Consider the following 25116-nt stretch of genomic DNA (forward strand, 5'->3'; position numbering starts at 1 on the left):
GAAAAGGAAAAAACTACTTCCAATGACAATTTTTAGATGCCAACAATTGTAAGAAGTGTCATGATTTCAGGGATGTTAATCAGTGAAAAATGTGAGTCTCAGAATGGATGAAATACAGTTGTTACAGGCATATCAGCTAATTTATATTTCTAACTCCTGGCTTCCTGCTTCTCTTTTTGACTGTAATGAATATTTTGGCTGATTATTTTTATTAGTAAATCAGTTTCTTACTTAGGAATGAGTGACTTACAAAGACCAAAACATAGAAAAAGCTAATGCCTTCCCACTTCTGCATACAAAGGAATGGAGGTCACAGCTGCTGGAAGAAACCAGTACCCATTCCCTTATTAAATATTTATTGAGAACCTATATATATATCAGGCACTGGGCTGTGAATTGGGGACACAAAGATGAAGAAGATTTGGTAGAACTCAAAGCATGGCTAAGTTGTAAACAGTATTAAAGAATAAAGAATTCTTCAGGTAGATGGCAAGGTGGGAGTAGGTTTGTAAGAGGGGGCATTCTTTATTTTTAACATTGAAATCCAAGAAACTGATAAATGTACTAAGTATAATTAAACAACTATAGGCAGATGTAAGTACTAGCAATACAAATATCCAGAGTCTGGAAGGCAAATCTTTCTCAGTATATTAGAAACTGAATAAAAATGGGTTTTTCTCAAAAAATGAAAAAGAGTCATATATAAATAGTGCTTACTAACTAGAGGCTAGAGGACACAATGAACTGTAGACATATCTAGCCAACATCTCTGAGAGGAAAGTGACATTTTCTTCTAGAAACATCTTAAGAAAATCAAATTCAGCAAGAGAGGAAACATTCTTAAACATAAAGGAGAAAATAAGGAAGGAAGTGAAATATTTTAGACAGAACTTGGACTTGAACGAGGGGGAAGGCAAGCTAGTCTTCAGTTTTTTAAAAAATCTCTAAGCAAAAATAAGGTAGAGGGGGAGATAAAGTGAAGCAACTACCTTCCTCTTCTCTTGGAGGAAATTACTTTTATTGTTGTTATCACAGTATGTATCTACCCTGAGAGAGGGCTTACTAGAGGTATTCTGGCATTAAAAAAAAAAAAAAAATAGGCTGGATATATTCCTTACAGGGTATGGTACGGAGGAGGATGGCTATCTGGACTAGATCAAGGTTTTTCAAACTGTGATCCACAGAGCCCTAAGGATCCTCTAACTGCTAGAATGAGGGAGGAAGAGTGAGAGAAGGGAAGTAGTGCTTTTGATGCCCTGGGCCTCCATGCCTGCTTCATTCAGAGCAGGTTTGTTTCACTTTTAATAACTGATATTTCATGTTAAGACTTCACTTGGAGAAAACGTTCTTACGCTAAACAAAAGTTTGAAAACCACTGGGCTTCATCAAGGCTTCCCAAACCTGGCTGCTTAACAGAATTACTGAAAGAGCTTTTTCAAATGACAAAATCCTGGCCATACATGTACATCTAGTGAAACAGTAGCTCCTCAAAGGATTCTTGTGCAGCCAACCCAAAGCTAGTTCACGGTGTTTGAGGACCGCTGAATTAGATGACCCTTGCTTCTCAGGAGGTCTATGACAAAAAAAATGACAAAAGAGAACTTAAATCAGTAGGCAGGAATCTTGGGCAAAAGAATAGACGGTAGCAGGCTGAAAAGGAGAACCTAGACAGGTACATCATTACTGTCCACTGAAGAAAAGAATACAAAAAAACTGGGAAACAAGAAGCTTGCCTGTTCTCTGGAGGTTTAATTGCCTGGCAAAAGGGCTTATTTTATCTTATAGTCTGCAGTAAATGCCCATATTGGTGATGGTAGTCAAAATTGTTTAATTCAGCAATTATCAAAAAATATATATATAATGTAAGCCATATATGTAATTTAAAAGTCTTGGTGGCCACAAAAGGTAAAATTAATTTTAATAATATATTTTATATAATCCAGTATATAAAAAAATTATCATTTCAACATGTAAGCAATGTAAAAGTTATTAATAAGATACTTTTTCTTTTTTTTTTTGTACTAACCAAACCCATTGCCCTTGAGTCGATTCTGACTCAAAGTAACTTGATAGGACACAGTAGAACTGCTCCATTGGGTTTTCTAGGCTATAATCTATGGGAGCAGATCATCAGGTCTCTTCTACTGTGGAGTAGCTGGTGGGTTTCAACCACCAACCTTTCAGTTAGCAGCTGAGCGCTTAAGCATTGCACTACCAGAGCTCCTCTCAAAATCTTATAGCACATCTCAATTCAGACTAACCACATTTCAAGTGCTTAATAACCACATCTGGCTAGTGGCTACTGACAGTACAAGTTTAATTAATAAAAGATCAATGCATTTCCTTTTAAAATTGGTATTGTTACAATAAATATATTTTTTAAAAAGCCCTTGAATATTTCCAAATCCCTATAGATCCTGCTCTAGAGGCTACTCAGATGACAATTTTGTCTACAGATATCATACCCAAGTTCACATCTTCAGCCCTGACCCCTCTGCCTCTTCCTAGCAGTGGTATCTGTGTTCTGGACATTTTTAACTCAAATGTCCTACTCTCAAAGTCTATTCAAAATGTCTAAAACAAAATTCGCCATCTTTGTTCCCAAACTAATTCACCTCTTGATTTCTCTATTTCTTTCAGTCATCTAGGAAGGGAACTTGAGAGGCAGAGGTAAAGTCTTCCACCTCCTTTATTCCATACAAGCACCAAGTCTTATTTACTCTTCCTTCTTAAGGCCCTTTCCTACTGCTAGTGCTCCCTGCTGATCTGTCCAATATACTGTTACCAAATACATACACTATATTAGCCAACTCAACGGCACCTAACAACAACAACAAGGTATAGAAAAAAAATGCGTTAATTATGTATAATGTCATTTCTCCTCAGTGGCTCTGTAACGCCTAACCCTTCAGCTTTGGATTCAAGGCCACAAACAATGCCGCTCCCACCCTGTACCTGTACATCTGACCTATATAATTCCAATCTTATTTTTCACCAATCTCCTAAAAGAGACTTTATTTTAGGCAAACTATCCTATTTACTGCCTTATACCTCCTCATCTGTTTGTGTTTTATGGCCTTCAACTCATTGCTGTAGAGTTGATTCCGACTCGTAGCTACCCTAGAGGACAGAGCAGAACTGCGCCATCAGGTTTCCAAGGAGTGCCTGGTGAATTCGAACTGCCACCATTTTGGTTAGCAGTCCTAGCTCTTAACCCCTACACCACTAGGGTTTATTCCAGCTTTACATATCCAAATCATTACTCAGCAAACATTTATGTGCCAGGCACCGTGCTAAGTACTGGAGACAATATAAATAAAATAGATACAATCCCTGATCCCAGTTTCCCCACTCTAAGAAGTGTTCCTGACTGCCCAAACAGAGTTGTTCTTATAAGACACATAGTCGGTAACACTCAAAGGGCCCTTACCGTTTGCTGCCTCGCAGCAGGCACTGAATATACATTTGCTGACTAACAAGTACTTATAAAAGAAGGCAGGGCCTGTGGGGTGGGAGGAGGGGCTCACCTAGAAAAGAGCCCACCCTAGTGAAGCTCTGGCAAAGCAGGATCAGAAGTGAGCAGGGAGGGACTGTAGGAACGCCAAAGCTGCAAAAAGCGCCTGGGAAGTTCTGCTTTACAAATGTCATTTGCAAAGAAATTGAAAATTGGCAACACTTTTTAGGTCGGGATCACTTACCCTGAGTTTTGGACCTCTACAACACAAGTTAGATAATCAGCTTTAAAAATCCTTTGCTGGCACTACATGAAAATAATGCCAGTGGTAATGTTTAATATACCTGAAAAGATAACTCACCACATGTTGTGTTCAAAAACTTTGGTTGGGTCAGTTAAAATTCTTGATCCCAGAGGAGCTGTTGGGCGATAATCACTTTGGTATCTGTGAGGCGCCTTTCCTATCTTTAGACAGGAAATAGAATTTCTCCAAATCACATTCATTCTAATCAGTACCTAAAAAACTAGGAAGTTACAAATGATTAATTAGTCAATACAGAGTAAACAGTATATTGTTTATCTAATAGCAAAAACTGGTCTAAAAGTTTTACAACCTTTTTAGAGAAAACACAAACACAGAATTAAAAAAAAATGAAACAGGGTATTATAGTTTTCTACTGAAGTATTTTCAGGCCAAGAGAGTGGAAAGGAACATTTAGACTACGTGACGCTGGCTGGGGTTCTTTATAAGCCACAACCAAGACCAATTTTGCTTTGTTGGATATTTGCTTAGTTAATTTTTAGCACGTGGCCAAAGCATGTAAGTGCAATATCTGGATTTTGTGTATTAAATGCAGCTTTAAAAAGTGACCTCATTATTTTGTTTTGGGAATTCTAGGCAAACATATTTCTTGGGAATATTTCTGGACCGCTAGACTACAAACGCCACCATAGTAGCAGAATAATAAAGAACACCTACTGAATCTCATTCTCCAGGCTGAGCTGAATACTATAAAAATTATTCGAATAAATAACATTGTATTAAGATATGACCCTGGAAATTCTTAGTTCTAACAAACCTATACACATACATTTTTAAGAACAGTCAGTAATACAGTTGCCAAATAAATGTTCCTGAACAAAATGCATACTGAAATCCTAGCTCAAGAGGAGAATCACTAGCTGATTAGCACAAATCCATCCTCATTTCTGGAAGAATGACTTAAACATTTAAAGTGTGTAATCTTAATTATGCACTGGTAAATATATCATTTTAAAATCTTTATAGAAAAAATATCAAAAAGAATTTCCAAAGAGCTTACTCCCCCTACCCCCATAAAAATCCACTGGTAGTGCTTGGCATTTCACCCCCACTCAGTTCATCGCGGCATTCAGCCTCATGCTCTAAGCTGTCAGGTAGAAACAGGTGCAAAAAGGTGTGTGTACATAATGTGCATTAGGGACTATCGGAGGTGCTATTAGGCATAAAAATGACATGTACTGTATACCCTTTACTACCTTACTGAAAGTCAATGGATTTTAAGACTGAATTCCAAAATGAACTGCAGAATGTCAAACACATTTCATTGTTTTTTTTAAAACATAAAATTCAAGACTTTCTCTTTTTGGGGAGTAAAAAAAAAAGGCTTAGTTAGACATACCAAAAAGACTAATGGTTCCACTGAAATGTGACTAACAGTGACGAGACGTGAAGCATTCAACAGCTACCGCAGATGCTCCTGTCTCCTGTTTGTTTCTCCTTCTCCACTTAAGGCAAGCTCTTGGTGGAGGCGTGTGACATGCTCCGCCTACCACCACCTTCACCCCGAAGTGCCTTTGTTCTTCTCTCCTGCCAGTGTTCCACACACGGCTAACAAAACCCTACCTGCACAGTTATTTTTAGAGCTCTCTTTCTGTGTTGAATATTATTCATAAAATCTTCTATATGCTGAAGAGGAGAAACTGATTACACCTAGAAAGAGTGGCAATTCAGGCTCAAATGTGTACAATGATGTAAACATGTTCCACCCAGGAAAGCCAAATCAAAATGAAATCTCAGTTCTTCAGATAATCAGGTGATACATCTCTACATCTATATATACACAAGGAAGAGAGAGAGAGAGACTAAAAAAAAAAAAAAAAGGCAAGAGTTTTTCTTACTATAAATGACTGAGAAACTCTGTAGACAGTCAGAGACAAAAAGTCATAAACAGACCAGATATTAGGCAACTCAGGAAACTGTCAGAGAAGTTTGTGCCCTGCAGACTGCCAGCCCCTAGAGAGTGTGGCCAGGGCCTACATACTTGGCAATTTCCCTGTTTAGGCAGTCGTTTCTCAAATTAACCACACAAGCATCTTTATTTATTATCTGTAATGCTCACATACAGCCTTGCACTGATATTTATCTTCTTATTATGTAAATATATAACAAATGTATATAATAAGTGTAACATATAATATAAATAAATACATAATAAAAATATAGAAATGCTTTCTTAACTAAATTACAAGCTTCTAGGGGCAGTTCTAAGCTGCTCATGAATTAACTGATTATCCAAAAATGATACATGTCTGACATAAATTTAATTGGAGTTATTTCATACTTTCCAGGGTGACTCCTAGAATCCCATCACTGTGGAAAAAGGAAGTGACAGAAGAGTGTGACGTTATTGAGACAGCTATCCAATTATATTGATTATAATGATTAATAAATATGAGCTTTATGTTATGACTACCACGTTAGCTTAATGTTCACCATGGGTCCACTTTATGATGGGAAAAGGAGAGAAGGGCAGGGCCAGCCCTAAACAGAATTTTGGCAGAGAAAGTTGATCTCTGCCACCAAGGCGTCCCACTCCCTTTGTGTACCCTCTCTGAACTCTCTTTTAACTCTCCAAGCCAAAAGTTCGTTCTTTGAAAAGATTAATAAAACTGACAAAACTCTAGCAAGTCCCTAATTTTAATACAAGCTAAACTAAGACATTATTTATATAATGAAACTATGTGAATAAGTAGTATTTTTATGTGAAATAACACAAAAAGGTATAACTAAAAATATTCAATTCTTCCAAAAGAAGGCAGGAGAACAAGAACCAAACCAAACCCCTTGCTGTCAAGTCCATTTCAATTCATGATGACCCCATGGGACAAAGCCAAACTGCCCCATAGGGTTTCCAAGGAGCAGCTGGTGGACTTGAACTCCTGGCCTTTTTGTTAGCAGCCAAGTTTTTGACCACTGTGCCACCAGGGTTCCATAAAACAAGAACAGTAGAACTAAAAACAGATGGAAGAAATAGAAAACAAATACCAAGATGGCATATTTAAACTCAACCATATTAAGAACTGAGAGTCCCTGGGTAGTGCAAACAGTTAAGCACTCAACTACTAGCTGGAAGGTCGGTGGTTCGAACCCACCTGGAGGTACCTTGGAACACAGGCCTGGTGATCTCCTTCCAAAAGTTCACGGCCTTGAAATCCTATGGAACAGTTCTACTCTGTACACATGGGGTTACCATGAGTCAGAATGGACTCGATGGCAACTAACAACAACAACAACATATCAATAATTACATTAAATATAGGCTGACATCAATTAAAAGGTGTAAATGATCAGTGTGGATTAAAAAAAAAAACAAGCTCCAACAATATATTGTCTATAAGAGAAGCACTTTAAGTATAAAAACACAAATAGATTAAAATAAAGATATATCATGCAAACACTACATAAGAAAGTTGGTAGGGCTATATTTAAGAGGCAAAACAGACTTTAGGAAAAAGGCTATTACAGAGATAAAGAGGGACATTTAATAATGATAAGAATCAATTCATCAAGAGGACATAACAATCCTAAATGTGTAGGTACCTAACAGACTTTCAAAACATATAAGGCAAAAATGGATAGAACTTTTTAAAGGAGAAATAAATTCACAGTAATATTTGAATTTCTTAGTAATAATTAACAACAATCAGCAACAAACTATAAAAAAAACACTAAGGATACAGAAGAGTTGAACATAATAAACAACTTGACCTAACTGATATTTACAGAAAGAACACTATACCTAATAGCAGAATACACATTCTTTTCAAGGGAACACAGAACATTCACCAAGGTATATCATGTGCTGGGCTATAAAACAGGTCTCAATAAATTCCAAAGGATAACTATTAACAATATTAAATGTTAATCTTTTTTGATGAATTGGTTGTTATTATTAAATCCGTCTATCTCTGGTAATACAGAGTAGTCCCCGATTTACAATGCATTCAAGTTACAACAAACTGCACTTACAACTGTTGATGTATCCAGAACATTACGTCTTCCTGGGAGGAAGTTACGGGAAAATTAATGCAGGGGATATGGGAAAAAAATGCTGAGTTATGTGAACACATGCTCCAAGCATTTGATCAGGATAATATGATGGAAGAGATCAGCGGAAAAATAGTCCATATGGCAAGAACACGAATTTAGAACTAGATATCAGTGATGTAGAACTGCTCATAGATTGCGAAGATGAGGAACTGATAGATCAGAACTTAATGGATTTTGAAAAGGAAAAAAATGCAGAAGAAGAAAGAAATAATGAGGAAGAGGAAGGAGAGAAGTTGTCGAAGTGAAAGGATTAGCTGGAATTTTTTCTAAACTAAATCAGGGGCTTCAGTTGCTTGAAAACATGGTCTCAAACGCTGAGTGCTTTGCTAAAATCAATAGATTGGAGAAACAGTGAGATGTTACCACAAAATACATGAACGAAAAAAGAAAATGACCATACAGACAGCTCTCATTAATTTTCTGACTACAAACACCATCTCCATTCCTAGGATAATCCAGGTGATCCAGAACCTTCCTTCCACAAGTGGAATTATTACTGCAACTGACAAAATGCCAACGTCGTCCAACTCTTCTTCATAGTTGGAGTACCTTTTTATGATTTGTGTATTTCTTTGTGCATGTATGTATTAAAATATATCTGTACGTTTATATGTACCATTCCAACCTCCAAAGACAAAGATCAGATTCATAAAGATACTGATAATAAAAGGCAATAATAATGAAAACTAAAAAAAAAAAAAAAGAGGTATTCATCTTACATCAGAACAGATTTACAAAAGAATTGTTGGAACAGTACCCTGTCATAAGTTGGGGACTACTTGTAGTTTTTCTCTTGAAATCTACTCTGTATAATATTACACAACCCCACCAGCTGTCTTATGCAGTGTTGTGTATCTATTCTTATTTTAAACTATTTGTGTGTTTACATTTAAAGTGCTTCTCTTATAGGCAGCATATTGTTGGATCTTAGTTTTTATCCAAACTGACAATAATATCTAGAAAAATCTCCAATGCTTAAAAATTAAGCCACACCGTCTGGGGTCTTAAATGCTAACAAGTGGCCATCTAAGATGCATCAATTGGTCTCAACCCACCTGGATCAAAGGAGAATGAAGAACACCAAGGTCACACATTAACTATGAGCTCAAGAGACAGAAAGGGCCACATGAACCAGAGACTTACATCATCCTGAGACCAGAAGAACTAGATGGTGCCCGGCCACAATCGATGACTGCCCTGACAGAGAGCACGACAGAGAACCACTGAGGGAGCAGGAGATCAGTGGGATGCAGACCCCAAATTCTCATAAAAAGACCAGACATAATGGTCTGAATGAGACTAGAGGAATCCCAGCGGTCATGGTCCCCAAACCTTCTGTTGGCCCAGGATAGGAACCATTCCTGAAGACAACTCATCAGACGTGGAAGGGACTGGACAATGGGTTGGAGAGAGATGGTGATGAAGAGTGAGCTACTTGTATCAGGTGGACACTTGAGACTGTGTTGGCATCTCCTGTCTGGAGGGGAGATAGGAGGGTAGAGAGGGTTAGGAACTGGCAAAATTGTCACTAAAGGAGAGACAGGAAGGGCTGACTCATTAGGGGGAGAGTAAGTGGGAGTGTGGAGTAAGGTGTATATAAGCTTATATGTGACAGACTGACTTGATTTATAAACGTTCACTTAAAGCTCAAAAAAAATTATTAAAAAAAAAATTAAGCCACACACTTCTAAATAATCTACGGGTCAAGGACTAAATCTTAAGGGAAATTTAAAAATATGTTGACTGAAATGATAATGAAAACTCAAAATATCCAAATTTGTGGGTTGCAGCTACAGCAGTATTTAGAGGGAAAATGATAGCTTTCAAATGTCTATATTAGAAAGAGATCACAAATTGATGATCTCAAATTCTATCTTAAAAAGCTAGAAAAAGTAGAGTAAATTAAACCCAAATAGAAAGAATAAAATAATAAAAATAAAAGCAGAAGTCAATAAAGCAGAAAATGAACGAAACAGGGAAAATCAATGCCAAAAGCTGGTTCTCTGAAAAGATTAATAAAAATGATAAACCCCTATCAAGACTAATCTTAAACATTTGTGTTTCAGAAAACACAAATTTCCAATAACAGGAGTGAAAGAGGAAACGTGATCACAGACCCTACAGAGATTGAAAAGCTAGTAAGAGGATATTATGGACAATTTTATTCCCATAAACTCAACAACTTTGATGAATGGGAAAAATTCCTTCAAAAACACAATTTACCAAAACAACACAAGAAGAAAAAATATAAATATCCTTAAATTATTAAATCAGTTAAATCTGTAATTAAAAGCAAATGAACATAAAAAAACCTTCATATAAAGAAAACTTCAGGCCCAATGGCTTCACCAGTAAATATCAAACACTTCCGGAAGAAATAACAGTGCTCTTATACAGACTCTTTCAGAAAATAGAGAAAAAAACACTTCCCAACTTGTTTTATGAGGCCAGTATAATCTGGATAAGCAGTACATTCGTGTGAAATAAAGGTTTAAGTATTGGCCGCATTTTTACATTGCAGTTTTCCCATAGACTCAGTGCTTCCCATTATAGTTTCATGTTATCAGGTATTTGTCAGAATAAAATTTGAGGATATCTAGAAGGGGGAAACCTAGGTGGGAGCTTTCCAGGCACGTTTTGAAGTGCTTTAATTACTAAGCCTGACATTTACTTTAGATTACTCTGGTTCAGGGCAGAGAAATATGAAGAAGGCAAAAAGAATCTCCATAAGTGCATGAGAGAGTTTTTATTTACTGTTATAGGCACCTGAAAGTGTTTGTGGTCCTCGCTGTGAATTTAGCTCAGGCTAGTGGGTTGGTGGTTTTTAATTCTGCCATATGAAACTCTATATAGTCAAGTGGCATTTCATCTACTTACTTTGCCTACAGATGCCCACTTTCAGCTCACCATGATATGGTGGTTCTTCTGGAGTCCTGTCAAGGTCAGAATAAAACAGAACGAGCATGACTTTAGGGCTATGGCCCTCTGAGATCTCAAACCCAAGACTCAGTCATGAGTGGTCAAATAACTAAAGCAATCATTAATGAACAGATCCAGAAAAGAACTGAAGCTCATATAAGTATCAGACTGACTGACAGAGTGTCATTATCAATAGCATTAATTATGCTACCAAGTACACAGAGGTGTGCCATGAAAAGCTGACAGACTTTCAGCCAGCTGTAGGTGTAGGTAGGTGTGTGCCTATTTTAGAATGCAAGGATAAGAACAAATACGTAAAATAATTTGGGTTTGGCATACAGTATGAAGATGGTTTTAATACCCATTTTCTGGGCCCACTACCACTGTATTGTGCTTAGCAGCAAAAGCAGCTGCTTTGGTACAGAAGACTTCTGGGGAAGAGATCCCTGCCCTACCTCCAAATTTTCACTTGATGATTTGCTTTCCACTAAAACTGAGCCCTTTCCACAGTGATTCACATATTTGCCTTACTATTACAACAAACTATAACATATTCTACTGGAACAAGTAAAATGTATATAAGAAGATATTTCACGTTATATACACGAAAAATGTTTCTTAAATAATTGCAAATTTTATTTTTGCAGAGCAACAGTTCTATGTATGTTATAAAAAGGAGGATTTTGGTTAAAGAAAACACTCTGTACCATATTTTGCAAAATTGAAAAAAAAAATAGGAAGTAAAGAAGCAATTCCAATTTATCTTTCATGTTAATCTCAATTAAAAAAATTAAATGCCATGTGAGAGGCCCTGTTATAAATAAATACTTTATATGTATTATAAAGGATCCCTGTGGTACATTGGTTAAGTGCTGCTCAGCTGCTCACTGAAGGTCATCAGTACAAACCCACCAGTGGCTCCTCTGGAGAAAAGACTTGGCAATTGCTCCTGTAAAGATTACAGCCTAGGAAACCCTCCGGGGCAGTTCTACTCTGTCCTATAGGGCTGCTGTGAGTTGGAATGGACTCAATGGCATACAAAAACAGCAACAATATGTATTATTTCACCTTAATTATCTATGGAGGAATACTATTTTTGTACTCATAGATGAAAACCCAACTAATAAATGATGAGGCTGCAATTTGAACCCAGGCAGTCTAATTGAAGAGCCCATACTCTACTTTTTTTTTAACAGCTTTGCTGAGATACATAAAATTCACATACCCTACAATCCACCCCTTTGCATTCTACATTTGTATACCACATACACAAGAAAGGTCACAGTACTGATTCTCCAGTCTTTACTGGAGTAGCTAATTTGTTGCAACTGATTTAAGAAGGCCCTAAATTCCTCTCTACTTGAATCTCTCTCAACCCTGTTTCTTCTCTTGGGCCTTAATCAAACAGCAAGCAATGCCACTGGGAGGCACCAGTCCCCAGATTTAGGAGAGCACAGTCATTCTCTTTCCAGTATTCAAATCTCAAGATACAAGCAAAGGGCTCTTGCATCACCTAAACAATGTAACATTTTAACACCCAGTTCTTTTCACTGGTCTTCTATTTTTACATAGCCACCCAGGAGTACTGGAGAATTTCCCTTGTTTTTTAACCGTGATCCTAAGATTGCTTTCTCACATCTCAGTACTGTGCTACTAGAGGAGCATCAAAGAACTAGAGCAAATAGCACTGCTGTTTGTGTGAATCTATAGTGATTATCCTTGAAGCACTTAGCTGGCTCTAAGCAAAAACTATTTGTAAGGCTCCCCAAGAATGATTCCCAGTTGTCTCAGCTCACTGCAAACCCCAGAGAAAGAACCTACTGTTAATCACACATAGCCTACCCACTGTTTAAAAGTTAACTCCCCTCAATGTATTCTGGGTTCTGAGCATCCTTTAAATAAATAAATTAGTGAGATATTCATGTTTTTACCTTTGTAACTGTTTAGCTTTTCTTCTCAGCTGGGAAGCTGGTACAAAGGTTTCATTCAGAGGCGAAAACATCATCTAGATAAAGCTGCACTAAACATTCCTGAGAGGCTAGCATTAATGAGAGCAAATTAAATCGCTATTGTTGTTACTGTTTTGGATAGGGAAAGCCAACAGGTAAGAAACACTTAAGTATCAAGTACACTGTAGTGAAAACTGAAGCTTCAATTAACCTCGGCAATTTCAGAGAACTCTGAGGGTGACCATCTGCGAGGCAAACAGCTCAGGCAACTCGCATCTTGTTTTAATCTTTCTTTGGATGATTATAATTTCAGGGTATAAATAAGGTTATTAGCAAGAACAGCACAACAACAATAATTACAGTATTTGCAGAGCACTTTGATCACACTGACATCACTCTGCAGCTTAAAATGGGAATCTCATGCTTAGTGTTTGCTCTCCATGACCACTCTCCAAGGTGGCTACATGATGCACTCACTCAAGGAAAAGAGGCTACTGGGACTTAGAAGCTATTTCTTCAAGGGATTTCATCTAAGCCCATCTCAAAGCCACCTCAAATCCAAAATACCTGGAAGGTACACCATTCTAATTACTATAAAACTTGTCTCCGAAAACATTATGCTGGATCAAAATGAAGTGTGTTTTAACTCATCCACCTGGCATTTCACATTTCTCTGTGCTACAGTAACTTTTGAAGGAGTTAATACCCATTCGTGGGTAGTGGGTACCTGGAATTTCACATTTCTCTGTGCTACAGTAACTTTTGAAGGAGTTAATAGAACTTAGCCAAATTTGGTGGGGTCTCGGGTGGTGCAAACAGTTAACACACTCAGCTGCTAAGGGAAAGGCTGGAGGTTGAGACCACCCAGAGGTGCCTCAGAAGAAAGACTGGTTACCTACTTCTGAAAAATCAGCCATTGAAAACCCTATGGAGCACAGTTCTACTCTGACACACATGGGGTTGAATCAACTTGAAGGCAACTGGTTAACCGTATTTGGTGGGTTGATAAAGTTAACTTTCACACTTTATGTCTTATCAGTCCTTACAAGTTCTTCTAGTAGAAAACTCACACAGAGATGTGTGGAGTTCTGCCTTTAGTGAGACTTCTACTTTCCTATACACTGAAGTGGCCTCTAGGTACACTAAATGGCAGGAGATCCTTATGCCTGTATGAAGAATTTACCTAATCATGTTTGGACTAATGTATCAGTAAAGGTGCCATGATAAAGAATGGAATATTGCAAAAAATTCAAATCATACGTGGATGTTAGGTGTGAAAAATTTTAAATACAACATCAGTAAATAAAAGTGTCCATATAATGTATTTCCATCATTAAAAAAAACAAAAAACATGGAATTCAGGCAGACAGATGTTATAGCAATGTGTAAACTTGATTATAAAGGACTACAATTATATATTTATAACTTGAAAAAAGCAAGGCAAACTGCACAATGGAATAGCAGGTAAAATTTTGATTGCCACACCACAGGAGGCAATAAAAAAAGGGTTCAGAGAAAGAAAAGTAAAACTTAAGGGAGTGATACAATTTCCACATAAGAATAGACAATGAAGTTGAGCTTGAAGGGAGCAATACAGAATTGTACAGGATATAGACAGGGTAGCTAGAGTATGTTAGATTCTTTACAAGATGCATCTGTGCTTTCTATCTATAACAGATTCTGCTACCACTGGGGTCAATCCTCTCAGGCTGGTCTTCTATCCTCAGATCTTTATCCGACAGGAAACACATTGCTGATTTCCTAGTGGCTTTTTAGACAGAGAAGGAGCCCTGGTGGTGCAACGGTTAAGCACTTGGCTGCTAACCAAAAGGTTGGTGGTTTGAACCCACCAGGCTGCCCCATGGGAAGAAGATGTGGCAGTCTGCTTCCGTAAAGATTTAAAGACTTGGAAACCCTAGGGGGCAGTTCTACCCTCTCCGATAGGGTCACTATGAGTTAGATCGACTCCACAGCAACGGTTTTGTAGATATAACAGTACTCTTATGATTAGAGCCCAACTCTAGCACCTTGTTTTTATTCAAGAGATTAGTCTCCCTAAAAATTCACCTTTCCAGCTTCCCTTGCAGCTGGAGGAGCCGTGGGACCACAGTTCTGGCTGATCCAACACAAGTGGAAGCCTGCCAAGGGAATAAAGTCTTTGCATTCCTTATAGAAAGTAAAGGGGCCAAAGGATAGCTTGCTGGCACCAACTCACCCTGCGTCTTTCTTAAACTTAGATGTGATGTTTGTGTACAATGAAGGACGGGTCTGGATTCTTGATGGGATCACTGAACAAGTATAAATGACAGTTACCACCTACCGCTGGGCTTCTTGATAGGTAAGAAAAATAATTTTGTTATTTAGCCCCTATTAGATTTTCTGTTATTTTCATTCCAGAGGATTCTAACATATAATATCCATTACTGTTATATGCTAAGAATTTGGGAAGATTAGTTCGAAGGACTAATAGATCACAATTACCACAGCCTCCACCATACTGAGTCCAGCACAACTAGATGGTGCCCAGCTACCACCACCAACAGCTCTGACAGGGCTGACAACAGAGGGTCCCCAACAGAGCTGGACAAAAATGTAGAACAAAATTCTAACTCACAAAAAAAAAAAAAAAAAAAACTTACTGGTCTAAGAGACACTGGAGAAACCCCAAGAGTGTGGCCTCAGAACACCCTTTTAACTCAGTACTGACGTTACTCCTGAAGTTCACCTTTCACCCAAAGATCAGACAGGCCCATAAAACAAAATGAGACTAAATGGGCACACCAGCCCAGGGGCAACGACAAGAAAGTAGGAGACAGGAAAGCCATTAACGAGGAACCCAAGGTTGAGAAGGGGAGGGTGTTGACAGGTCATGCGGGTGGCAACCAATGTCAAAAAACAATGTTTATTAATTGTTTAATAAGAAACTAATTTGCTCTGTAAACCTTCATCTAAAATACAAAAAAAAAAAAAACCAAAAACTGTGACAGTCATCAAAAACAAAGAAAGTGGAGTCGGGGCCAAGATGGCAGAATAGACAGATGCTTCTGGCAAGCTCTCTTATAACAAATACCCGAAAAAACAAATGAAACGATTATCTTTATGACAAGCTAGGAGCCCTGGACATCATAGGCAAAGTTAGAGAACGGACTGAGAGGCAGGTGGAAAAAGCGATGGTTCAGAAGCAGAGAGGCGTTACCAGACCTGAATCGTTGGGATCTCTCAGGCATCATTCCCAGGAGTGGCTGCGGCAGGCTGGTACTAGTGTTTGGTCGCAGTTTCTTCAGGGAGAAGCAGCCAGCCACACAGCCCACTCATACCTCCGGAACCAGAGAAGAACGGCGCTCATGGCAAAAGCTAAGTACTTGCACATATTTTACCACGCCCCCGCCCTTAGCCAGCTTCAGAGGCTGTTGATTTTCCTGGGCCTGAGATAGGCCCTGTTGAGCACCTAGAGCCATCCTCCCGGCCTTGGAGAAGGAATAAATTCGCAATTGAAGGAAAAGTAATTTGCCAGCTCCACTACTAACCTGGGGAGCTCAGGACAGAAGTGGCTCCTGTCCAGGTATAAATGGTCCATGGACTTTGAGTACCTTTCCCCCTGCCTGGGCCTGTGTGTGCCTATTTTAGGAGAACAGACCCTTGTTGATGGACTACAACTGTTTCACCTGTGTAGTGCAGAGGTGGATGTTTGATGTTTGACGCCACTTTGCCTATTAAACAGGGTCCTCACCTACCACATCAGGGGCCTAAGGACTGGTGGTTCCACTCAGGTAACCCAGTGATCTATGACAGGGTTTGAAGGATAACTCATATGTCCCAGTCCTTACAACCAAAAACTTGGGGTGCCCATGGTCCGTCTACAGAACCTACCCACCTGTATGGTCTAGGAAACAGGGATGCCCTTTCCTCAGAGACAGTTGGGGGATGATTCTCAGGCCCCTGCCTTGTTCAGGGTGTGACCCCCTGCTGCAACCAGATACTCGTACCTACACCAATCACCCCTGCCCCCCAAGACTGTAGAACAGAGCCTGTACAACACACTTGATGATCAGCTACATGGACACCAGAGCTGAATCCATACAAGAAAAGTGAATGGACCCCTAGACTGATATACCTGATAATACCTCTAGCCATCTGGGGACAGGACGTCAGAGCTTGAAAGGTGAAAATAATCAAGCTAGCTCACTCAAGCAAGCCATTCGGGCATATCAAAACAAAACAAAGCAAGAAGCTACAATACAGTAAAAACATAAGATAAACTAATACAATAACTCATAGATGGCTCAGAGACAGCAGTCAATATCAAATCACATAAAGAGACAGACCATGATCGCTTCAACAGCCTCTCAAAACAAAGAATCAAGGGATCTTCTAGGTGAAAGTGCATTCCTGGAATTACCAGATGCAGAATACAAAAGATTAATATACAGAAACCTTCAAGACATCAGGAAGGAAATCAGGCGATATGCAGAACAAGCCAAGGAACACACAGATAAAGCAGTTGAAGAAATTAAAAAGGTTAATCAGGAATATAATGAAAAATTTAATAAGCTGGAAGAATCCACAGACAGACAGCAATCAGAAATTCAGAAGATTAACAATAAAATTATAGAATGAGACAACTCAATGGAAAGACAGTGGAGTAGAATTGAGCAAGTGGAACGCAGAATTGGTGCATTTGAAGATAAAACACTGGGTACCAATATATGTGAAGAAAAATCAGTTAAGAGAATTTTAAAAAATGAAGAAACCTTAAGAATCACGTGGGACTTTATCAAGAGACATAACCTATGAGTGACTGGAGTACCAGAACAGGGAGGGATAAAGAAAATACAGACAGAATTGTTGAAGATTTTTTGGCAGAAAACTTCTCTGATACCGTGAAAGATAAGAAGATCCCTATCCAAGACACTCATCGAACTCCACATAAGGTAGATTTTAAAAGAAAGTGACCAAAACATATTATAATCAAACTTGCTAAAACCAAAGATAAAGAGAGAATTTTAAGAGCAGCTAGGGATAAACGAAAAGCCACCTACAAAGAAGAGGCAATAAGAATAAGCTCAGACTACTCGGTAGACACCATGCAGGGAAGAAGGCAATGGGATGACTTATATAAAGCATTGAAGGAAAAAAATTGCCAGCCAAGAATCATATATCCACCAAACTGTCTCTCAAATACGAAGGTGAAATTAGGACATTTCCAGATAAGCCGAAGTTTAGGAAATTTGTAAAAAACAAACCAAAACTACAAGAAATACTAAAGTGAGTTTTCTGGTTAGAAAATCAACAGTATCAAGTATCAACCCAAGACTAGAACACTGGACAGGGCAAACAGATATCAACCCTGACAGGGTAATCACAAAAATAAACCAAGGTAAAAAAATGCTCAAAACAGGAAAATGGTGATGTTATTATGCAAAAGAAGACAATATTAAAACAAGAAAGATCTCTCACATGGAGAGGAAGACAAGGCCATATAAAGAAATAAAAGTTAGGTTTAAATTTAGAAACATATTAAGGTAAACACAAAGAGGACAAACTATTCTACACATCAAAATAAAATACAAGAAAAAAATAGAGACTCAGCAAAAACAAAATCAACAACAACGAATAAAGGAAAAGACAATATATAAAGTTAAACAACTCAGTGCAAAAAATTAAGTGGGAAAAAGAAACTGTCAACAACACACAAAAAAAGGCATCAAAATGGCAGCACTAAATTCATACCTATTCATAAATATGCTGAATGCAAATGGACTAAATGCACAAATAAAGAGAGACAGACTGGCAGAATGGATAAAAAAACATGACCCGTTTATATGCTGCCTACAAGAGACACACCTTAGACTTAGAGATACAAACAAACTAAAACTCAAAGGATGGAAAAAAATATATCAAGGAAAAAACAATCAAAAAACAGCAGGAGTGGCAATATTAATTTCTGACAAAATAGAATTTAAAGTTAAATCCACCACAAAGGATAAGGAAGGACACTATATAATGAGTAAAGGGAGGATATAATGATATTAAATACTATGTACCCAATGACAGGGCTGCAAGATACATAAACTCTAACAGAACTGAAAAGAGAGATGGACAGCTCCACAAGTATAGTAGGAGACTTCAACACACTACTTTCAGTGAAGGACAGGACATCCAGAAAGAAGCTCAATAAAGACATGGAAGATCTAAATGCCACAATCAGCCAACTCAACCTTATAGACATATAAGGTCTATAAGAACACTCCACTCAACAGCAGACAAGCATACTTTCTTTTCTAGTGCACATGGTACATTCTTTAGAATAGACCACATATTAGGTCATAAACCAAGCTTTAGCAGAATCCAAAACATTGAATATTACAAAGCATCTTCCCTGACCATAAGGCCATAAAAGTAGAAATCAATAACAGAAAAACCAGGGAAATCAAACACTTGGAAACTGAACAATACCCTGCTCAAAAAAGACTGGGTTATAAAGGACATTAAGGATAGAATTAAAAAATTCATAGAATCCAATGTGCATGAAAACGCTTCCTAACAGAACCTTTGGGACACAGCGAAAGCAGTGCTCAGGGGTCAATTTATATCAATAAATGCACACATGCAAAAAGAAGAAAGGGCCAAAATCAAAGAGTTATCCCTACAACTTGAACAAATAGAAAGAGAGCAACAAAAGAATCCCTCAGGCACCAGAAGAAAGCAAATAATAAAAATTAGAGCAGACACAAGGTGATTATGAGCCCAAGAGACAGAAAAGGCCACATGAACTACAGACTACATAATCCTGAGACCAGAAGAACTAGATGGTGCACGGCCACAACCGATGACTACCCTGACAGGGAACACAACAGAGAACCCCTGAGGGAGCAGGAGAACAGTGGGATGCAGACCCCAAATTCTCATAAAAAGACCAGACTTAATGGTCTGACTGAGACTAGAGGAATCCCGGTGGTCCTGGTCCCCGGAGCTTCTGTTGGCCCAGGACAGGAACCATTCCCGAAGCCAACTAATCAAACATGGATTGGACTGGACAGTGGGTTGGAAAGAGTTGCTGATGAGGAGTGAGCTACTTGCATCAGGTGGACACTTGAGGCTATGTTGGCATCTCCTGTCTGGAGGGGAGATGGGAGGGTAGAGGAGGTTAGAAACTGGTGTTTGTTGTTTGAATATTCATTTGTAACACAGCAATAGATAACTAATACAGCTATACATGCATTATTTCTTTCAATCCTCAAAATAGCTCAGTAAGTGGACCAAAAGCAAAGAAGTTTCCTGGATAAACTGAATGCTTCGACAGTCAGCGGAGCAAGGGCGGGGGTTTGGGGACTATGACTTCAGGGGACATATAAGTCAATTGGCAAAATAAATTCTATTAAGGAAACATTCTGCAGCCCACTTTGAAGTGTGGCGTCTGGGGTCTTAAATGCTAACAAGCGGCCATCTAAGATGCATCAATTGGTCTCAACCCACCTGGATCAAAGGAGAATGAAGAACAACAAGGTCACAAGATAATTATGAGCCCAAGAGATAGAAAGGGCCACATGAACTAGAGACATCATCCCGAGACCAGAAGAACTAGATGGTGCCCGGCCACAACAGATGACTGCCCTGACAGTGAGCACAACAGAGATCCCCTGAGGGAGCAGGAGAACAGTGGGATGCAGACCTCAAATTCTCATAAAAAGACCAGACTTAATGGTCTGACTGAGACTAGAAGAATCCCGGTGGTCATGGTCTCCAAACCTTCTGTTGGCCCAGGATAGGAACCATTCCCGAAGACAACTCATCAGACATGGAATGGACTGGACAATGGGTTGGAGAGAGATGCTGATGAGGAATGAGTTACTTGCATCAGGTGGACACTTGAGACTATGTTGGCATCTCCTGTCTGGAGGGGAGATGGGAGGGTAGGGGAGGTTAGAAAGTGGCAAAACAGTCACAGAAGGAGAGACTGGAAGAAGGAAGCGGGCTGACTCATTAGAGGGAGAGTAAATGGGAGTATGTACTAAGGTGTATATAGGTTTATATGTGAGAGACAGACTTGATTTGTAAACTTTGACTTAAAGCACAACAAAAATTATTTTTTAAAAACTTAGAGCAGAATTCAATGAAATAGAAAACAGAAAAACTGAAAGAATTGACAAGACCAAAAGCTGACTCTTTGAAAAAATTAACAAAATTGATAAACCATTGGCAAAATTGAAAAAAGAAAAACAGGAGAGGAAGCAAATAACCTGAATAAGAAATGAGATGGGCGATATTACAACAGACCCAACTGAAAATAAAAGAATCATATCAGATTACTACGAAAAATTACACTCTAACGAACTTGAAAACCTAGAAGAAATGGATGAATTCCTGGAAACACACTACCTACCTAAACTAACACAGAGGTAGAACAACTAAATAGACCCATAACAAAAGAAGAGATTGAAAAGGTAATCAAAAAACTCCCAACAAAAAAAAGCCCTGGCCTGGACGGCTTCATTGCAGATTCCAAGCTTTCAGAGAAGAGTTAACACCACTACTAGTAACGGTATTTCAGTGCATAGAAAAGGACGGAATACTCCCAAACTCATTCTATGAAGCCAGCATATTCCTGATACCAAAACCAGGTAAAGACACCACAAAAAAAGAAAATTACAGACCTATATCCCTCATGAACTTAGATGCAAAAATCCTCAACAAAATTCTAGCCAAAAGAATTCAACAATATATCAAAAAATAATTCACCATGACCAAGTGGGGTTCAAACCAGATATGCAGGGATGGTTCAACCTTAGAAAAACAATTAATGTAATCAATCATATAAATAAAACAAAAGGCAAGAATCACACGATTTTATCAATTGATGCAGAAAAGGCATTTGACAAAGTTCAACACCGATTCATGATAAAAACTCTCAGCAAAATAGGAATAGAAGGAAAATTCCTCAACACAATAAAGGGCATTTATACAAAGCCAACAGCCTACATTACCCTAAATGGAGAGAGTCTAAAAGCATTCCCCTTGAGATCGGGAACCAGACGATACCCTTTATTACCACTCTTATTCAACATTGTGCTGGAGGTCCTAGCCAGAGCAATTAGGCTAGATAAAGAAAGAAAGAGCATCCAGGCTGGCAAGGGAGAAGTAAAAGTATCTCTATTTGCAGATGACATGATCTTATACACAGAAACTCTAAGGAATCCTCAAGGAAACTACTGAAACTAATAGAAGAGCTCAGCAGAGCATCAGGATACAAGATAAACATACAAAAATCAGTTGGATTCCTCTACACCAACAAAAAGAACATCAAAGAGGAAATCACCAAATCAATACCATTTACAGTAGCCCCCAAGAAGATAAAATATTTGGGAATAAATCTTACCAGAGATGTAAAGGACTTATACAAAGAAAACTACAAAACACTTCTGCAAGAAACCAAAACAGACCTATGTAAGTGGAAAAACATACCTTGCTCATGGATAGGAAGGCTTAACATTGTTAAAATGTCTATTCTACCAAAAGCGATCTATACATTTAATGCAATTTCAATCCAAATTCCAACGACATTCTTTAATGATGTGGAGAAACAAATCACCAACTTCATATGGAAGGGAAAGAGGCCCTGGATAAGTAAAGCATTACTGAAAAAGAAGAACAAAGTGGGAGGCCTCACTCTACCTGATTTTAGAACCTATTATAGTACCACAGTAGTCAAAACAGCCTGGTACTGGTACAACAGACACCCAGACCAATGGAACAGAATTGAGAATCCAGACACAAATCCATCCACATATGAGCAGTTGATATTTGACAAGGCCCCAAATCAGTTAAATGGTGCTGGCATAACTGGATATCCATCTGCAAAAAAAATGAAACAAGACCCGTACTTCACACCGTGCACAAAAATGAACCCAAAATGGATGAAAGACCTAAATATAAAATCTAAAATAATAAAGATCATGGAAGAAAAAATAGGGACGTTAAACCAAAAAACCAAACCCAGTGCCGCTGAGTCAATTCCTACTCATAGCGATCCTATAGGACAGAGTAGAACTGCCCCATAGTTTCCAAGAAGCGCCTGGTGGATTTGAACTGCTGACCCTTTGGTTAGCAGCAGTAGCACTTAACTACTACACCACCAGGGTTTCCAGGGACAACATCAGGAGCCCTGATACATGGCATAAAGATTATATAAAACATTACTAACAGTGCAGAAGAAAAACTAGATAACTGGGAGCTCCTAAAAATCAAACACCTATGCTGATCCAAAGTCTTCACCAAAAGAGTAAAAAGATTACCTACAGTGGGAAAAAGTTTTTAGCTATGACATTTCCGATCAGCGCCTAATCTCTAAAATCTACATGATACCACAAAATCTCAACTACAAAAAGACAACCCAATTAAAAAATGGGCAAAAGATATAAACAGACACTTCACTAAAGAAGACATTTGGGTAACTAACAGAAACATGAGGAAATGCCCACAATCATTAGCCATTAGAGAAATACAAATCAAAACTACAATGAGATTCCATCTCATTCCAACTAAGGCTGGCATTAATCCAAAAAACACAAGATAATAAATAATAAAAGACTGGAACATTTATACACTGCTGGTGTGAATGTAAAATGATACAACCACTTTGGAAATCGATCTGGCGCGTCCTTAAAAAGTTAGAAATAGAACTACCATACGACCCAGCAATCCTACTCCTTGGAATATATCCTAGAGAAATAAGAGCCTTTACACGAACAGATATATGCACACCCATGTTCACTGCAGCACTGTTTACAATAGCAAAAAGATGGAAGCAACCAAGGTGCCCATCAATGGATGAATGGATAAAGAAATTATGCTATATTCACACAATGGAATACTACCCATCAATAAAGAACAGTGATGATTGTGAAACATTTCATAACATGGAGGAAGCTGGAAGGCATTATGCTGAGTGAAATTATTCAGTTGCAAAAGGACAAACATTGTATAAGACCACTATTATAAGAACTTGAGAAACAGTTTAAACAGAGAAGAAAATATTCTTTGATGGTTACGAGAGAAGGGAGCGAGGGAGGGAGGGAGGGAGAGGGGTATTCACTAATTAGATAGTACATAAGAACTATTTTAGGTGAAGAGAAAGACAACACACAATACAGGAGAGGTCAGCATAACTGGACTAAACCAAAAGCAAAGAAGTTTCCTGAATAAACTGAATGCTTTGAAGGCCAGCGTAGCAGGGGCAGGGGTCTGGGGACCATGGTTTCAGGGGACATGCAAGTCAATTGGGATAATAAAATCTATTAAGATAACATTCGGCATCCCACTTTGGAGAGAGGCGTCTGGGATCTCAAACGCTAGCAAGCTGCCACCTAAGATGCATCAATGGGTCTCAACCCACTTGCAGCAAAGGAGAATGAATGCCAAAGACACAACGTAATTATGAGTCCAAGAGACAAAAAACTACAACCAACCAAACCCAGTGCCGTCCAGTTGATTCCGACTCATAGCGACCCTATAGGACAGAGTAGAACTGCCCCATAGAGTTTCCAAGGAACGCCTGGAGGATTCGAACTGCCAACCCTTTGGTTAACAGCTGTAGCACTTAACCACTACGCAAAGGGCCACATAAATCAGATACTCCATTAGCCTGATACCAGAAGAACTAGATGGTGCCCAGCTACAACCGATGACTGCCCTGACAGGAAACACAACAGAGAACCCCTGAGGGAGCAGGAGAGCAGTGGGATGCAGACCCCAAATTCATATAAAAAGACCAGACTTAATGGTCTGACTGAGACTAGAAGGACCCCGGTGGTCCTGGTCCCCAGAACTTCTGTAAGCCCACGAAAGGAATCATTCCCAAAGCCAACTCTTCAGACACGGATTGGACTGGGCAGTGGGATAGAAAATGATACTGATGAAGAATGAGCTTCTTGGATCAAGTAGACACATGAGACTATGTTGGCATCTCCTGTCCAGAGGGGAAGATGAGAGGGCAGAGGGGGTCAGAAGCTGGACGAATGGACACGAAAAGAGAGAGTGGAAGGAAGGAGTGTGGTGTCTCATTAGGGGTAGAGCAATTAGGAGTATATAACAAGGAGTATATACATTTTGGTATGAGAGATTGACTTGATTTGTAAACTTTCACTTAAAGCACACACACAAAAAAAATTTTAGAAAGTCTGAGAAACTGTCAGAGCCAAGAGGGAAATTTAAATTATAGTTTTTAGTTACTAATTATATATCAATATTGGTTCCTTAATTGTGACAAAAGTACCTCACTAATATAGCCAGAAAAGATTCTAAAACCTGTTGCTGTTAATTCTGACTCATGGCAGAGTAGAAATGCTCTAAAGGGTTTTCTTGGCTAAATAATCTTTACGGAAGCAAATTGCCAGGTTTTTCTTCTGTGGTGCTGCTGGTAGGTT

The 25116-nt window shown here is 38.6% G+C and overlaps 1 protein-coding gene across 12 annotated transcripts in view; it reads right to left on the reverse strand.

Annotated features, from left to right (window-relative positions):
* METTL8 (methyltransferase 8, methylcytidine) overlaps positions 1-25116 on the reverse strand; it is a 114295-nt gene that overhangs the window by 54742 nt on the left and 34437 nt on the right. For 3 of the 12 annotated variants that reach the window (XM_049887412.1, XM_049887413.1, XM_049887416.1), the window contains exon 2: positions 3816-3978. The exons of 5 other annotated variants lie outside the window; for them this stretch is intronic. In XM_049887412.1, the coding sequence (XP_049743369.1) occupies positions 3816-3958 (143 nt within the window). In that variant the 5' untranslated portion in view covers positions 3959-3978. Of the gene's footprint in view, positions 1-1460; positions 1504-3815; positions 3979-5115; positions 5531-8969; positions 9304-10703; positions 10760-25116 lie in introns of those variants that run through there. 4 more of the 12 variants (XM_049887414.1, XM_049887415.1, XM_049887422.1 and 1 more) reach the window with 4 other exon arrangements.

The sequence above is a fragment of the Elephas maximus genome, chromosome 6, assembly GCF_024166365.1.
Source record: "Elephas maximus indicus isolate mEleMax1 chromosome 6, mEleMax1 primary haplotype, whole genome shotgun sequence".
In the NCBI taxonomy this organism is placed as follows: Eukaryota; Metazoa; Chordata; class Mammalia; order Proboscidea; family Elephantidae; genus Elephas; species Elephas maximus.